At 37.6% G+C, this 18,443-nt stretch overlaps 1 protein-coding gene across 2 annotated transcripts in view; it reads right to left on the bottom strand.

Annotated features, from left to right (window-relative positions):
- The window catches only part of OGDHL (oxoglutarate dehydrogenase L), a 97,932-nt gene that overhangs the window by 74,840 nt on the left and 4,649 nt on the right, over window positions 1-18,443 (bottom strand). Inside the window, exons 2-3 of one of the 2 annotated variants that reach the window (XM_077821478.1) lie at window positions 9,475-9,665; window positions 997-1,139 (exon numbers count right to left, since the gene is read on the bottom strand). In XM_077821478.1, the coding sequence (XP_077677604.1) occupies window positions 997-1,139; window positions 9,475-9,665 (334 nt within the window). Of the gene's footprint in view, window positions 1-996; window positions 1,140-9,473; window positions 9,666-18,443 lie in introns of both variants that reach the window. The other variant, XM_077821479.1, reaches the window with a different exon arrangement.

Below are 18,443 nucleotides of genomic sequence, written 5' to 3' on the forward strand. Positions count from 1 at the left end.
TTCACAGAAAGATTCATTCATGGAAATGCACAATCTATTGTTCCACAGAAGTAAATAAGGAACAGGAAAAACTGTCAGTCACTGAACTATTGTATTAAGATTTTAGCATGTTTATAATATCACTAAAAAAAACTTTAGGACAATATGGTTTTTGGAATATATCTAAGTCATAACAATAAGACCATATGACTAAAAATAATAATTATTAGAAACTAGCCCTTATGTAACAATGAACAGGATACATTTTGTATTTGATTCAGTTGACAATGAAGATCTCTGCTGCACGGTGCTCAAACCATAGTGATGTGCAATTATAGAAATGTCTATATCTATTAGTCGCTTTAGATGTGGTCCAGAACCATGCACTGTGTATGATTGTTTCCTGTCCTTTTAATACACTAGGAAGATACTATGGGCATTGTGTAACTGTTCATTTACTATGCACTTGTTCTTAATTCTGTTGTCCCCTATACCCTCCCCATAATAAAAGTTCCAACTAGATAGCATGCAGTGGCAACCAGCTGCAAAGGGAGAAGCTTCATTGGAAAGATTTAGCCATCTTATTGTAATATAAGTGTGCAAATTGCCAAATTTACATCATATATTACCATCTCATCAGCCAATCCATACTCTGTTCTCTAATGTTCTAAAAGCATGCTTGATCGCCCCAAGCTTGGAACAATGAGCTATAGCTGCTTCTACAAATAGGTAGTGCAAGAATGAGGGAATTTCAAATTTCCCTGAGGAGTGGTCACTGGTTAGAGCCACAAAAAACGTACCACAATTAAAGCAAAGTCACAGTGATTTATCATAAAGTAACCAAAAAGGTTAGAGGAATATTTTCACTAATTAATAGTTGTCCTATCTAAGAAAAACAGAACACTCAGTTGTTGTAATTATCTTGCCTAGTGACTCTCTCTAGATGATACATTGTACCACAAGACATGCCTCTGGCCAAACATATTGATTTATATCAAAGTAGTTTGCAGTTCTCACCCAGTTTATCAATAGTAGTGATTAAATCAGATGGAACAAATGAATCCAAGTCTGCGTCCAAGATTCCTAGGGGATCCAGCTGAGCCACATGATGTCCACGGATCTGTATGGGTGCAATTAGGTAGGAAGAGGGAGGAAACACCAAGAAAAAAAAAATCATGATAAAGTCAGTAAAAAGGGAGAACTTGCCAATAATTGTGCCCCCAACACACAGATAACTCATGGAATCATCAAACATACACACACAAAAACCATACGAACAGCCATACCGAGCCAGACCAATGGTCCATCTAGCCCAGTAGCAGTCAACCATCCCTCAGAGTTAGAGTATGATTATCGTCCATAAAATGATAGCCGGTTATCCCAGGTGGATCCACAGGTGGTTAATTAGACCAATCCCTGACCCACAGGTCTTGTCACAGTTGGGGCAGGCATTTCCCAATGGAAAGGCAGATTTGAATTGTTGAGTCAGGCTGCGGTGCATTCTTTCCTCCTTTCCCGTTTCTCTGTTTCCTGTTGTCAGTGGCCAGTGCCAGATGTTTCTGGCAATTGGAGGGTTAGGGACATCCAGTGCATGGGGTGGTGTCCTGACCATCTTGGCTAACAACCATTGATGGATCTATCCTCCATGAACTTATCTAATTCTTTTTTGAACCCACTTATACTTTTGGCCTTCACAACATTCCATGGCAAAGAGTTCCACAGGTTGATCGTGCATTGTGGAAAGTACTTCTTTATATTTGTTTTAAATCCTGCTGCCTATTTTCATTAGTTGATCCCTACTTTGTGTGTTATTGTGAAGGGGTAAACAACACTTCCCTATTCACTTTCTCCACACCATTCAGATTTTATAGACCTCTAACATATCCCTCCTTAGTCATCTTTTTTCTAAGCTGAACAATCCCAGTATTTTTTCTGCCCTCTTGGAGGATGCTGGTCCACACCCCCTAAGCATTTTGTTGCCCTCCTCTGCAACTTTTCCAATTTAATAATGGTTTGGGGATTTTTTGAGATGGGGTGACCAGAACTGCATATAGTATTCAAGGTGCAGGCATACCATGGATTTATATAGCAGCATTATATCTTCTGTTTTATTATCTCTCCCTTTCCTAATGGTTTCTTACATTCGGTTAGCTTTTTTGATTGCTGCTGTACATTGAGCGGATGTTTTCAGGAAACTCCAAGACCTCTTTTTTGAGTGGTAACAGCTAATTTAGATTCCATCATATTATATGTATAATTGGGATTATTTTTTGAAGGTGCAATACTTTGTCCTTAACGTTGAATTCATCTGTTATTTTGTTGCACAATCATGCAGTTTTGTGAGATCCCCTTTGTAACTTTTTGCAGTCAGTTTTTGACTTAACTATCTTGAGTAATTTTGTGTTGTCTGCAAATTTTGCCACTTTGCTGTTCACCCCTTTTTCCAGAACATTTATGAATATGTTGAACAGCACAGGTTCCAGTACAGTACCTTTGGGGACCCCGCTGTTTACGTCTCTCCACTGTGAAAACTAACCAATTATTCCTACCCTTTATTTCCTATCTTTTAACCAGTTACTGATCCATGAGAGGACCTTTCCTCTTATCTCAGGTCTGCTCACTTTGCTTAAGAGCCTTTGGCAAGGGACTTGTCGAAGGCTTTCTAAAAGTCCAAGTATACTCTAGCAACTGGATTACCTTTGTCCACATGCTCGTTGATACCCTCAAAAAATTCTAATAGATTGGAAATTATGTCTCACCATTTACCAAAGCCATGTTGATTCTTCCCCACCGTATCGTGTTCACCTATGTGTCTGGTTGAAACTATAGCAAAGAACAAAAGTATCAGTCTGCCTAGTACTGATGTTAGGCCTACTGGCCTATAATTGCCAGGATAGCCTCTAGAGCTGTTTTTAAAAACACGTGTTCTATTAGCTACTCTCCAGTCACCTGGTACACACGCTGATTTAAGTGATAGCAGAACTAGTAACTGTTGTATGTAACCTATTTCATATTTGAGTTCCTTCAGAACTCTTGGGTGAATACCATCGAGTCCTGGTGACTTATTACTGTTTATTTTATCAGGTTGTTCCAAAACTTCCTCTACTGATATCTCAATCTAGGGCAGTTCCTCATATCTGGCACCTAAAAAGAATGGCTTAGGTGTGGGAATCTCCCCCAGCTCCTCTGCAGTGAAGATCAATGCAGAGAATTCATTTAGCTTCCCTGCAATGGGCTTGTCTTCCTTATGTGCTCGTTCAGCATCTCAATTGTCCAGTAGACCCACTGACTGTCAGGTTTTCTGCTTCTGATGTAAAAAATTTTTGCTGTTAGTTTTTGCGTTCTTAGCTAGTCACTCTTCTGATTCTTTTTTAGCCTGCCTCATTGTACTTTTACACTTGCTAGAGTTTATGCTCCTTTTTATTGCCCTCAGTAGGACCAGACTATCAATTTTCAAAATATGCCTTTAACCACCATTTTTTCCTCCATTATTTAGTCATGGTGGCATTTTTTGGTACTCTGTTTTGTGGTTTTGATTTGGGGTATATATTTAGTTGGGGACGGACACACACACCACTAATGTAAGTGTCACAATATAGTGCCCTATGAAAAGAACTGAAAATAAGGAGTACTGTCACTGGATATATGCCCCAATAATCCCTATTATGAACACTGACCTCAACACTGGGGACATAAGCAATTATGTTCTCTCTATCTTGCTTACCTTTCAGTTTAATATTTGAATTGTACATAAGCAGCAATTTCTGATAGACGTTACAATTTATCTATGTTCTGTAAAACTCTGGGCAAATTTAAGGAACCATGTACATATCTTATAATAGTAATAGGATATTCTTTTCATTTCCCTTTTCAGGTACTAATATAAAACTTCCAGACACAGCTTATTTTTTAAATTCATGGATAAATTATGAGTCACTTGACTACAATTTCATTCAATATATTAGTGTCCTAAACATCAGTGAAAATAAACTAGAAAGCCAAGGGCTGAACTAGAATTTCAGTACAAAAGGTAGCAACTGTGAACATTTCGTAAAATGCAGTTGTACTCTTAAAAGTGACTCTGTAAAAATGCCATTGTGGAGTTTGGTATTTGCATCTATTTTCCATATGATATGTGCTCTGTTTACAAAGAAAAGAAAAGACAAAACAAAACAAAACATTGTTCTATAATTGCCAGTCTTGTAAATTTAGCACTGATCGAGCCAGGGTTGTCGTGCATCATCACCAGTATTAAAAATTCTGCGGGTCACTTTGCGCTCTTGATGACATCTGTGCAACCCCATTGTTTACAATGGCTACACATCTGAGCAAACAATTCTGTTGATGATACTCAAGATGGAACAGAATCTTCAGCTCCATCAGTGTTTAGCTGTGTTTGTTCTGCAGCATTAACAGAAGTAGTAACTCATTTGGGGCACTAGTATTAACAGCTATAATTCTGAAAAAAAAAACTGTCAATTAAAATGGTGCCATTTTACGTACATCTTTTTAGCATAAAGCCACACTTTCAAAAATAAGAAGTTTGGAGGGAACTACACACGCCAGAAAAGAAAATTCAGCATTTCATTTCTACAGCAGCTATATGTGCATATGAAAACAGGGCACTTTGTGTGTAAGTCTATTTGATGCTTACTTGGTTCATTGAAAGCACAAAACAGTAACATTGTCTATTACAATATAAAAATGCTAGATATAGCATATACGTTTTCTTTTTTCAATTGCTACTTCACATTGATTTAGTTTACAAGATACAAATAGTGGGGGTGGGAGGGCGGTGAAGAAATTCAGGTTCAATGCTGCAGCGGTGTGGGAAAAAATATTTTAAAAAAAAGTCTTCCCCAACCACTGGGCTAGGATGGACATCTCCAAAGTCATGCTGGTCTCTCACATGATAGGGTCATATTCTAATATCCTGATCTCACTGAAGTGAGAGACAAAATTCACTAATTAACACAGGAATTCATCTTCAGGGCCCAATCCAGCAAACACTTCTGACCAAAACCTAATACTTATTACTGCGAGTAATCTCATCTGAACTCATGGTAGTAAGCAATATGCCCTGTAGGTAGAGCTTGCAAGATTGAGCCTCTCAATAGATTTCCATTGGGTATTATTTTTATTTTCTGTCACTTACAGGTTTTATCCTGATCAACTGCACAAACTCAGGAAAGAGGGAAGTAATAAAAAGCAAAGGGAAACAATTTTCTATGGATATTAACATTTTCAATTACCTCCTGTTAATTAATCTCTGTAATAGATAACTATTCCAAGACAACATAACATAAATCATGTGAGGTATAACAGTAAAAGTCTCACAAAAAGCCATCTGGCAAAAAAATTATTAATTATTACACACAGTGACAGTAAATGTCAAAAGAAGCATTTCTGCACCACACTTAGATTTATCATTTGAATAATATTTCCCACTCTTGGCAAAACACTTTCAAGACACGTTGTTTTTAGGGACACATGTAAATCACAAGTCTGATAGTGCTCCCGGTTTGCAAGATTAATATTAAAAATAAGCTAAATTATTAAAATAGAAAAAAAAATTGTGAGAATGCTGTGCGAAGAATAATGCATACAAATTTACAATGTGTTGTGAAATGAGTTAATACTTTACATATCAGTTCAAGAGTGAATGCACAGAAGGGAATTCTTTTCAAAGGTGTTTTAATATTGGTTTCCTCCTCACCCTTTTAAGGAAAATTCCAACAATTCCAATAAACCAATTTAAGCTTAATTGACTCTCCACCTTCAAAATCAGGAGGTTCCCCCATCTGTTTTGTTCTGCAGACCATTTCATAAGAAAACATTTAATTCTACTGACCACTAGGACAGGCTTCTTTGACCACTCCACCCAAAGTAGCTTGAAAGCCTCTGTTTGAAATAAGATAACAGAAGAGGATATGGAAGCAGTTTGTTTGTGCCTTTTATTATTGTGCTTATTATTAATCAAACTTTTTTTTTTTAAATAAAGAACCCAACTGACTTCTTGAGATTACACCAAAGTTCAGCCTGTGTTTAGAATCGGCTCCTACTCACTGCTGTGTCAGTGAGGACAAAACTCAAACCTGGGGAAACCAGATGCAGGCTCCAATGGTAGTCTCTGGGGTAAATTATGCAGTGAAGTGAGTGGTAATATAAGTCACACATCAGGCATAAGTGGTACAGTGGTTTTACCTGCCTCAATTTGTCAAAATGACTAACTTACATGTCATAGGTGGTGGGGAGTGGGGGTGGTAAAGAGGTGCAACAGAAAGCAACTGATGGGAATGTCCAAGATATGGCAAGCCCCTAAATAATCTTGCATTATTTTATAATTTACACCCATTTTCTTACCAATGTACATCACATAGGACCACTGCTTTTGGCCCTACCTAAGAATATACATTCATATTCAATCTTTGAGCTTGCTCTTCCCAGCAAAGAGCTCACAACTTTGTAATGTTCACTATATTCCAAGACCCTTAAATTCATGAAGCTTCAAAGAATCACAGCTTGCAAGCAGAAATAATTGTGCAAAACTATTGATGTAAACATTTATTAGCTACCTTACACTGGACAAAAAAATTGCACCGTAAGAGTAAAAGCAATTTTTAAAAATTAAGTGTCTCATTATTAGGAATAATTAACAAAAATATCATCTTTAAGATGAGCATCTGAAGCTTTATAATATGACTGAGAAAGTACAACTTCCATTTCAACATAGATTAAATCAAACCTTTCAAAGTTCTGTAGAACAAGTTCCATATTTTTCAAAATTGATTTACCCATTTTTTTAAATGACTAGGTTTTAAACTTTGTTAAAATTCAGCCACACATTTAAGGAAACAGAATGAATCATACTCAAGTTTTTAAAATCCCTGTTTTACCATCTATTCAAATAGGAGCTGAATTAGGTCATCTTACTCTACATTGTTTCCCAGAAATCATGCTAGGAACAGTCTGTACAAAAGCATATTTTAGAGACCCATTTATAGTTACAGGGAAAGAAAGAAAAAGTGATGAGGCATTTCCATGAACTACATTAAAATTAATGGTTAAGATTGCATTGTAATTTAGTAAATATTAAGTAAGATTCTATAATTAATCACAATGTAAGGCATTTTAATCAGTTATTTTAATGGAATTGTTTGTCACCCGTAGAGAACTAATACAGAAGGGCAAAACACAAAAACCTCATATGGATCCCCTTCAAATTGCCTGAGGCAGGAATGCTCCTATTCAAAACTCAGGATCAAATAATTTTGCACTGGATGCAAAATTTGAACAGTCCTATTTTTCAATTCACATATGGCTGAAATTCTTGAAATAATGTTTCTTGCAAGATTTCAGCCAAAGGTGGTAAAAATCTCCTACTTAACTGTTCTTGAGAGATTTCCACTACGTGTGCCCCAAAATTTCAGGCAAACAATGAATAAGATTTGGGTGTAATTACAGAACTTAAACACTAGCTCTGATTTGGCTTCAAACGTAAACATAATCCTACTCAAGAACAGAAGGATATAGGACTCTGAAAAAGGAGAATGAAGTTGTGGTGATCACCACAAAGACTCAAGACTTTCTCCCTCTCTCCACATTGGTTTCAGAGTGTGGTAGCAGCAAAATAAGAAAAATATATCAATACAGATATCATCCCTGTCAACATCTCCAGATGGTAACAGACTAGAAATTTGCATTAATATTCATATACAATTTTTGCATAAATTTAAGCACACAGATTATCAGAAGCATGTGCTTTAGATTTATTATGCCTTGTGGAAAGATAAGGAATCCTATAATTGATCATCTATATTATGAGAGAAATCAGGAAATTTACTTGGAAACATTTTAGTCTTTTTTTTGGGGGGGAGGGAGGGTGGGAAGGAAGGCAAAGGATTATTAACATAAATTACTATCTGATTTTGTATTAAGTCCTCCTTCACAGAATCTAGAATCCGGTATTAGAAAAAAGCAGTACATTTACTGAATTTCCCAACAGAAGGGCCACAAAGCAGTCTACTACAAAAGCACAAAACTAGCAAGTCCGAGAAATCAAAAGTTTTCCAGTATATTTATTTAATTATCTGACAGAGAAGCATTTACAATTGATAGCATCTCTTCAACACAATTTATAAAGAGCATTAGATACATCTATAATCACCAAAATGCTTTTAAATAATCCTTTCATTATTTTGTCATGGAGATGCCTACAACAAACAAAGACACCTCTATTCCATCAATTATGTCAGGGAATATATAGTCCCAAATAACGGAAAGTTGTGTTTTCTGGGTATTTTGTTTCCAACTGCTTTTTTTAGCATCAGAGTAACCAAACATTCTGTAATTCTTGCTGCTACTTCAACAAAATTTTGCTATAGATTTCACACAAGTGAAGGAACAATAGGATGGTGTGAAACTGACCATATTTTCTGCATAGTCTACTTTTATTTAAGTGACTTCCATGACATGACTATTTACATAGGTCTTTGCACCTATTTACCATACTGCAGAATGCGTTCATTTAACACTTAGAGTGGAACACATTTAGCACAGGGACAAGGATGCTACTTCTCAACCACATGATACCATAGAATGAGCTGAAAGGGAAGTCACAAAACTATTTTCTCCAACTTTCGTATTCACAGTGATCAGGATTCACATTTTGCTGAATTTGCTCGCTCATTCAAAGTATACTGCTTCCTTTTTCCTAGGGCAAGAGAACTCAGAGCTTATAGAAGGTAAAACTGATATAGATCACAGTGGCTTTCCCTTGTCTGAAAACAGACTCAGATAAAGCAAAGCACACTGTGGAGGACAACAAAGAGTGTCATTTCACTACACATACCTTAATAAAAAAATAAGACAGACATTAATTCAGCTACAGTTTAAGCTACTGCACAATATGCAACTGTTTTGCAATAGATTGTATTATCACTTATTACCCAAGAAAAATCTGCTCCAGTGAAAAAGCTGGATTTCAGAACATTTCTTTATTCTGACTCAGTTCTCCATCTGGATGGAGTCAGATGAGCAGGTGGAGCTGAGGATCAGCTGTTTTGGTGAAGAGGCCAAACCCTAGAGGTACTCCAGTTCCACAGTGATGCGTGAAATAAAAGAACCAAGATGAATTAAATGGTCCCTGCTCGGATATGGACACCCTTTGCAGTACTGTCACTTAACTTCTGTGTGTCCCGTGTGGACAACTGGGATAAAGTTATTGGTCTCTTAAAAATGTTTGAGGACCAATCAATACGTATTGCAGTACCACTCAGGGACCCCATTATAGATCTGAACTTCACTGAGCTACGCATTGTACAAACAGTATAAAAAGACAGTGCCTGCACCAAAGAGTTTACAATCTAGGCATAAAACAGATGGAAACATACAGACAGAGGAAACACAAGAAAGCAATCCGTTAATATTTGCGAAGTGCTTTTAAAAGGAAACTCCCTCCCCTATATACTGATAAGTAGCAATAGTACACTTACTTGATATGCTCTGATCAATGACTGCACAGCCAGGTGGTCCTCAACTAGTTTTTCAGCTTTACCTGGTGCCTTTGCCAATCCATGGCTCTGAAACAACAACGCTCTGCTTTTTGAAAGGTCTGGTAAGTGTGTCTGGTAAGCTTGACCAGGAGGAGCTCCAGCGTTAGCGTTTCGGAAAAACAAATCCCAAGACTGGACAAGGTTGCAGAGAAGAGGGATGAACAGAAAAAGGGAAGGAAGGAAGAAAATTGCTTTGTTAGATCAAATAAAACCCATGATTCAAAGCAGTAAACTTTAAACGCGACAGTGAATGTGGCAACATAATGGCTATACTAGGTCAGACCAATGGTCCATCTAGCCCAGTTTCCTGTTTTCTGACAGTGGCCAGTGGCAGATGCTTCAGAGGGAATAAAAAGAACAGGGCAACTATGAAGTGATCCATGCCCTGTTGTCCAGTCCCAGCATCTGGCAGTCAGAGGTTTAGGGACATCCAGAGCATGGGATTGCATCCCTGACCATATTGGCTAATAGCCATTGATGGACCTATCCTCCATGAACTTTTCTAATTCTTTTTTTAGCCCAATTATACTTTTGGCCTTCATAACATCCCCAGGCAACAAGTTCTACAGGTTGACTGTGTGTTGTGTAAAGAAGTTTGTTTTAAATCTTCTGCCTATTAATTTCATTGGGTGACCCCTGGGGGTCTTGTGTTATGCAAAGGGGTAAATAAAAACACTTCCTTATTCACTTTCTCCACATCATTCATGATTTTATAGACCTCTATCATATCGCCTCTTAGTTGTCTTTTCCTAACTGAAAAGTCACGGTCTTTTTAATCTCTCCTCATATGGAAGCTGTTCCATACTAATAATTTTTGTTGTCCTTCTCTGTACTTTTCCCATTTCAAATACATCTTGAGGTGAAATGAGGTGACAAGAATGGCACACAGTATTCATATGGGTTTACCAGAGATTTATACAGTGGCATTATGATATTTAGTCTTATTATCTATCCCTTTCCTAATAATGCCTAACATTATTAGCATTTTTGACTACCGCTGCACATTGAGCGCATGTTTTTCAGAGAACTATCCACAATGATTCCAAAATCTCTTTCTTGAGTGGTGACCGCTAATTTAGTATGTAGAGTTGGGATTATGTTTTGCAATTGGCATTACTTTGCATTTATCAAACGCTGAATTTCATCTGCCGTTTTGTTGCCCCAATCACCCAGTTTTGTGAGATCCCTTTGAAGTCGCATGCATTTTGTGATGCAATTTCAGAAAAGATTACATACACACTGCAGGGTATCCCCTCCCACCCTCATGTTCTGTGGCAACTCCATGGCACCAGCTAAATGTAAACTATTATTACTGTTTGATTTCTAGGGTTTTGACTTCTGCCATGCTACAGAGCTTTCCATTATGCCACTGAAGAATGAAATACAAATGCCAGCTTCCTACCCGTTCAGATAAAGATGACCTGTCAGACAGGCATTTCAAAAAGTCAAGAAGAACAGGTTTTATTTGCAGGGGGGAGATGGGTTGGTTGGCTATTTTAGAGAAATCTAAAGTGTCACATTGCTAAAAGCATAGCATTATGTATCTAGGCCATTTACCTATGATGCTAATGCAGGCAAACATTAACAGATATATAACCAGGAAAGTTCTATTATTGCATCTATAAGCTCTAAATCTGAAAGTCTTGATTAATAAAACAGGTAGGTTTCTTTAATTGTATTTAAGGGTTTTTGGATACTCCAGTAGTCTTCTCTTCAGGGCCAATGCACGAGCTGTTCACTCAAGTAGAGGTCTTATCGACTACATTTAGAGTTTTGTCTGAATGAGTTCAGGAGTAGGCTCTTTTCTTCAGCATCTCAAGATATTACATAGTCAGCCAGACTTCAGGGCTGTGATTTCAGGGTTATGTAAGTGGCTCTGAGGCATAATTTACGAAGATACTCATTTCAAAAGTCAAAATGTCACAAACAAAAGATCCACCTATTTGCATCAATTAGTCCTATTCAAATGTCTCCAGATAAATGCAAATGGTTATGATTTAAAGTCATAATATCCAGTTCCCCCTACAATTAAAAAGCCTGGAGCTAATCCCTTCCCTGCGGTTATATTTATTTCTCAGGCAAGACATACAAACTCCTTGAGGTACAACACAAATGTTGGCTTAAATGTAATAATACAATGAATATAAGAAACCAAGACAAAAATCCCCTTCTTTTTCCATCACCACCCAGGTTCCTGAGCTATATTGTTTCAGAGGAGAGTGTTGCTCTTCTAATCTAAACACATATGTTGCCACACATCATTAAATGCTTTGATGATGACAGAAGTGGACAGCAGAACAGGACAAAATAAAAATAAAAACAAAACAAGAACAATCTTGCATCATCAGGGGCTGCCTAGTAAGTCTGTTCCACCTCTGATTTCCATCATTGGATTGGAAAAAATTGTTAATACTTCCCCCTTTCCCCCTTGAGCTAGCCAAACTGGGGAGATTCTATTTTAAAAATTTTAAAACAGAAATGGATCTAATTAAACAAATACCTAATCTGATGTCCTGGATATTAGAACCTCACTGTTTAAAAAAATAAAAACCATCATCGAAAAAACCCATCTGCACTGAACCCTTACAGCAAAATATCACACCAGCCATCACATTTTAAACCCTTTGTCAGATACAGAACTACCACACAACTTGTCCTCACTGTTGAAATAGGAAGACTATGTAACAAACATTACTGGAAACCAAAAAGGACAATTGTGATTGTTTTCCAATAGATGGTATTTTCAGATTCAGTAGAAGGTAAATGCCATGATATGGAATTTAATTGCAATGCAGTCTCACTAGGCCAACTGTTAATCTTTATTTAAAGAAAAACCCTGAAACGTTAGCAAGACTTCATTTTTCCCTAGTGGAACCGGAGTCCAAACACATGCGCTACAGAAAGTCAGAACAATATTGACTACTTTGGAGACATGTTTTCTAAATTCTTTTACAGCTAATGGATTTGATTGTCCATTGTAACCAAGGGTGCAGTAACCAGAGGTAGAAAGTCTGCCCAGTGGGGCCCAGGGAGTACGATCCTTAAAGTGGGTCATGCTGACAGGAAAGAGGACAGGACAGGGCACCCAGGATGCACTGAATCAGCATATCTCAAGCTAGCCTCAGCCCACAGTGCTCCAAGAGGCTCCAAATGCAAGTTACAGCTATTCTCTTCTCATGGTACCCTTGGAGAAAAAGGGGAGCTCCAATGGTGCAAGCACACGCATGACAGTAACCAAGTTTCCTCCCTATGTATGGAGGCCTGGGCCCATGTGTCAGAAGGGTTCCATTCTTGGGTCTGAGACAAATTTGGGTAACCCATACAAGCAGTCGGTGCCTGAGCATGCCCATCTGTAAAGTGGCAATATTGCTTCCCACCTCCCTGGGGTTTAGTGATATTCAATATTTGTGAAACACTGAAATCCCAGGGCCAGGTATTATTTCAGTGGCTGGAGCGGACACAAAATGTTATATGTGGTTTAGATTGGGTGTTTTAACAGCCTGTAGGCTCTAGAGTCTCTGATGTTCTTTATTCTTATTTACATTAATTTTAAAGCTATTTGCAAACAACTAGCAGGATTGTGTTCTCTATTATGTAGTTGCTCCGCTGTATTGTTCCAGGGAGCCTGAGTGACTGAAAGTTCTGCACTGTATACACATGGCCCTGAACTGGCATAAATCAGAGCAACTTGATAGCCCAACAGAGGGGGCTCCGCTATTCCCTCCCCCATCCACACCCATTAAACTTGATGAAGCAAAATAACACTTCTCTAATTCCTTAGAATGCTTTGTTCCGTCTCCAGCCACTGGATAGGTTTTAAATGCATCACTTTGTCTAAGCAAAAACAGGATGGATACCTTTCTTCCCCCCAAATATGATTTTTTCCTGAAGTTATTTGGCATTCATGCTAATTTTAAGCTAGTAGCAATAACCCACTACTTTTAGAAGCTTATTCATTCACGAGAGGAATTCAGTTTGTAGACTCAAGAGCGCGGTCAGGTACACTATTGATGAGCTGCAAACGTCCTCACCCTTTAGCCATCCCATTTATCTAGGGAAATTCAGACTTCTTATAGAGTCATATTTTGTCAACTAACTCAGTAGTTTTGGGGTTTTAATTCATTATTAAAATTTCCTTTCTGAAATGCACAGGATTCAGAGAAACCAGAGGAAATGAGCTAGTCTTTCAACCAGATGTCACTATCCATAGGAGTTCTGCCCAGCAGGGTACTTGTACCTAGGGGCACATTGTCAAACACCTATACCTTCAAAAATGGTGCCAAGCAGACTATCACCATCTATTTATTCAGGATTTATATTTAGTACATTACAGGTTTTCCGATCTGATGCTCATTGATGCTGCTGGTTATGTAGAAGCTCCTCCTCTACAACACAGCCTCCCACGCAATGCCCCTGACAGCTAGATACATACCTCATTTTGCGGGGTGGAGAAATATTTTAGTAGGAATTCAGTTGCTTGTCATCTCCCCTCCTCCCCCACCCCACATTTTTCCTGCATAAGGGAATATTTGAACCCAAGAGGTGGAAATCCTTTCAACTCTCATAAAAACTATTCTGAAGTCACTGAAAAAGAGGTCCTGGTCCTCCCCATCAATTAGGTGTGGGCACAAGTAGATAGGTTGAACATCTTCATTTAATCCTTGAATGCTGGGCCTCCACTGTATCCTAGAACAGGTACTAGACAGACCAAAACTGTAAGACTATTCCAGTGTAGTACTAAGTCCACATTTTACTAATATCTTAAGAAAGTTATTCTGATTCTAGCGTAGAAAATCTGAGAAGGCCTACAGCCTGGGTCTCAGAAGTGCACGTCTCTGGAGTGATAACCTTCTACTCTGATGTGGTATTTCTATAATTCATGGGATACTAACCATCTGAAATCTAAATTCTCTACTAAATGATTCCACATCAATCTTCAAGATCTAGGCCCTGATCCTGCAAACACTTATGTACATGCTTAACTTCAAATCCCATTGATTAGTTAGCATCCATTCCCATTTGATTAATCCCCTTCTAACTAAACCCTACCCAAACAATTCAAACAACAAAATCCAGACAGCTATTTGGGGAGGGTTGAACTTTTTTTAAAAACAAAATTAGCAACATAAGCAAAGCATTATCACAAATTCATTGCTTCAAATCAGACACAAGACAATCTCTTTATCCAAGACAGTTTCAGCAGGATACTGAAACAAGATCTTCAGGGTATATAGTAGATTCTAGATGACTGGAGTTGAGCTGGTAAACTGGACTGCTCATCCAAAGTACTCCGTGATCACACTTGTATTAAGAAAGGTTTCCTGAAAGAGCACTTCCATATAGTTACACAGAAAGGAACATTAAAGATTCACACATTAGAGTACACTGAACTAACTCTAAGTTTCAGGTAGTGAGAATAAGGTAGCTTAATACAGCATTTATTAGTGTCCTTTCTGAATGATCATTAAAATTAAGACGTTTCAAACAGCTTATTAGTTCAGGTTTCTAATTTTCACAGCATATTTGACATTTGATATTCATAAATTCTAAGTTACAGTCATGGAAGGTACAGATGTAATACATTGTTTTTATATCTAAATGTAAAACCTTGTGAGAGACATAACAGTAAAAGTTACGTCTCTCACAAGGTTTTACATTTAGATATAAAAACAGCATAATACAGGGCAGACCAACAAGCAATGGAATAATACGGCTCTAGACAAATGGTCTTTGAGGCTGTTGGTGGGAAAGTCTATTCAGAAATTATTAACAAGTTAACTGTTTTTAAGGTTTATAACCACAGACCCCGTTCCCGCTATGCAAATTCAATATGACAAAAGACTTCAGAAATAGCTTCAGAATGGTTACATCTGAAGATACAAGCAGATGAGGCACATGGGGCCAGGGGGTATAAGTTCACTTTTGCTATTGATGTTCTTGACTGTATTGATTTGCTGAGCAGGTTTGACATTTCATCAGAGGGGAGGAGAAAAACACACCATTTAGCTAAAGAAAATTAGTTTTTCCGAGACACACATCCATCAAGAACTTCAGAAAATTGTATGGTATCAATCTTGAAAGACATCACAATGAAGTCTTCTGGAGCTCTTGTGCATCAGATTTTGTCTCTACCAATGAAGCTTATCATGCAACTGAATGGATTGAGATCCACCTAGTTCCACAGCCTTTCCAAATTGAAAAAGTAAAATTCTTTAAGATAAAAGTATCACCACAGATCTGGTTATTTAAGTTATAGTAGTAGGAAGAACAGACTATCAGCAGAATGATTACATTAAATGCAGCTATATAAAAAGGAATTAAACCTTTAATAAGTTTTGTTGTGTCCTGTATTTCAACAAAAATATTGGACACAACAAAGCAGCAAATTATTAAATAAATATGTGCTTTTACTCTCAAACAAATATAAACACAACTCAAATGATTCAATGACAGTGTTTTGTTATTACTTACTGTAAAGCAGTAGATATCAACATACATAAAGGTAGGTTACTAGCTATTTTATATTCTAGCATCACTCCAGAAAAATCTAAAGTAGTTTTATTCTAAAAAGCCTATTTCCATGTTCTGCTAAAATGTACTTTGTCCTATCATGAAAAGGCAGCACAATAAAGCCTTAGAACATGGTTCCTTGAACTTATTTTTTAGTTTCACATTCATACAGCAGTCGTCTCTCTTTTATAGAGACTGATTTCTAAGCATACAACATAAGAAAGCAATTACACGCTCACGGTATAGTGGCGGCATACAGGAAAACATGGTAACCATTATGTACTCAATATCAAACCATGCAGTTCTGTAATTAATCTTGTAATAGTAATAACTGAGCCTTGACAAGCCCCCTCCCTATGATCTATGTCCCTGACACCACTCTATGAGCAGAAATGACTACACATTGTTAGAGATCATGTTATTTTATGACCATAGCTGTTTTAGATACTGTACTACTTTCAGGAGGAGGAAGATGAACACAGAGGAGTACAAAAGCAACTCAGAAAAGGATCAACTGGGGTGAGGGGAATGGGGGTTTAAAATAGTTTCCAAGAGAAATCCCATCGCACTTTCCCCTTCCCACTCCCCTGGAAAAATTATCCTTATTCTCTCTTCAATATTCCAAAAATCTGCATAACAGAGTGAGATCTGTAAGTGCCAACACTGATGACAATGAGAGTGTCAGTTTCAGATTCATAATTACATTGCAAACAGAAGGTTTTAAATATATATATTACACACACACACGAGCAGCCACACCTTCTAGCACCCTTCTGAGAAAAGTAATGTAGGGAGCAGAGATTCATGGAGATTTATAGGAGTTTCCAGGAAGAAGTGAGCGGAATCAGCTTAAAATCTTACCACCTCCCAGATTCAAAAGGAGACATCCTACAGCTCAGCAGAGGAAGTCCAAAGTAAAGGGAAATAACCCCTTGGTACAGTATCCAAAATACTCAGATTCACTGGCTTTTATAATTGTCATAAGCCTGATGCAAAATCAGGCCTTTGCAAACTATGCTGGACATATTAGTTTCTAGTGCTGCCCAATGGGTTAAGGAAACATTCAAATTCTTAACTGGTGTAACACAGTACTTTCCATCAATAAAATATTAACATCTTAAGTCTACTACATCTTTCTTGCTTTAGGATGAGTTCCTTGACTCCCTTAATGGCCTGATTAATTTGTAAATTCATCTGGATTCACTGAATGATACGAAAAACATCTTCTGTGCACTTATCTCTTTAAAGTGACAACGTTGACTTGAAATCAAGTCCATTTTTACAAGAGAGCTAAATGTAATCTTAGCGATTATACTTCTTAGAGTCTCCCCACAAACTTCTGTGGTTTCTCTCCCTCTCCCCTCCCCTGCATCCCTCCCACCATTTAAACAAATGGAAGAACTTTTTTTTTTCCCCCTTGCTGTTGTGTGAAAAACTCTCAAACAATGGGGGATATTGACTACACAAGGGGGAAAAGTGAAACTGGCTACAAGCAAAATAATATCAAGTGCAGAAAGAAAACACATTGAAAAAAATATTTGTTTTTCAACTAGCATCTTTCATTTACATAAATCTTACTAGTGTTACTTGTAACACCCTAAATAAAAATGTTCAAAAAAGTGACTTTTAAGTTGATTGTGTCCCTTTAAACATTCACAATGGCTGGTCTAAACATACCCAGTAGCAATCTTTTAAAGTTCCCTTGCACCCAGAATTGAGTTAAGAGGGAGAAAACTAAAAGCCTCCCACAATCGCAGGAATGCAACCTAAATTTGCAAATGCCGCCTTTAATTTAGGCACGTGCGGGATTACGTGAGCCACATACTTGTCCCTGCACTTTGCAGCTGTAAATAACTGCATGTACACTAACACCTGCACACATATGTAAGTGCTTGAATTTACGCCTGCAAAACCTAATGAAGACAATGAGTTTTGAAACTGCAAATTTTAACACTCACGTAAGTCTAGGAGATAAAACTGAAAAAGTGTTAGACTTTACATGGCATGCATACTGGTGCTGTGCCAACAAAAGTGCAAGCGCAAATATATGTGCCTAGACACAAATAAAAGCTAGGTAGAAAGCCAGCTAAAACTTTACCTCAGCAAGTGTAATGCAATAGATTAAGCGTTACCATGCTCTGACAAGATTGTTAGATTTTTAAAAAAACATATCCAATGTTCACTAGAACTCCTTACAGTTATTTGACTTCAAATGCAAGTTCTGACAGACAGCAGGGGAATGATATAACCTGTATGTCTATGTTCTCAATAAATCTTGCATGCTAGGTTTGGCAAGGGGTGGCAAGAGCTGCCATGACTCTGGAAGCAGAATCTTTATAATCTTCTTTTAGAGAGGAGATAATATAGCAGGTTACAGAGTTAATGTGAAGGGTGGAAGGA

The sequence above is a fragment of the Eretmochelys imbricata genome, chromosome 7, assembly GCF_965152235.1.
Source record: "Eretmochelys imbricata isolate rEreImb1 chromosome 7, rEreImb1.hap1, whole genome shotgun sequence".
Lineage (NCBI taxonomy): Eukaryota > Metazoa > Chordata > Testudines > Cheloniidae > Eretmochelys > Eretmochelys imbricata.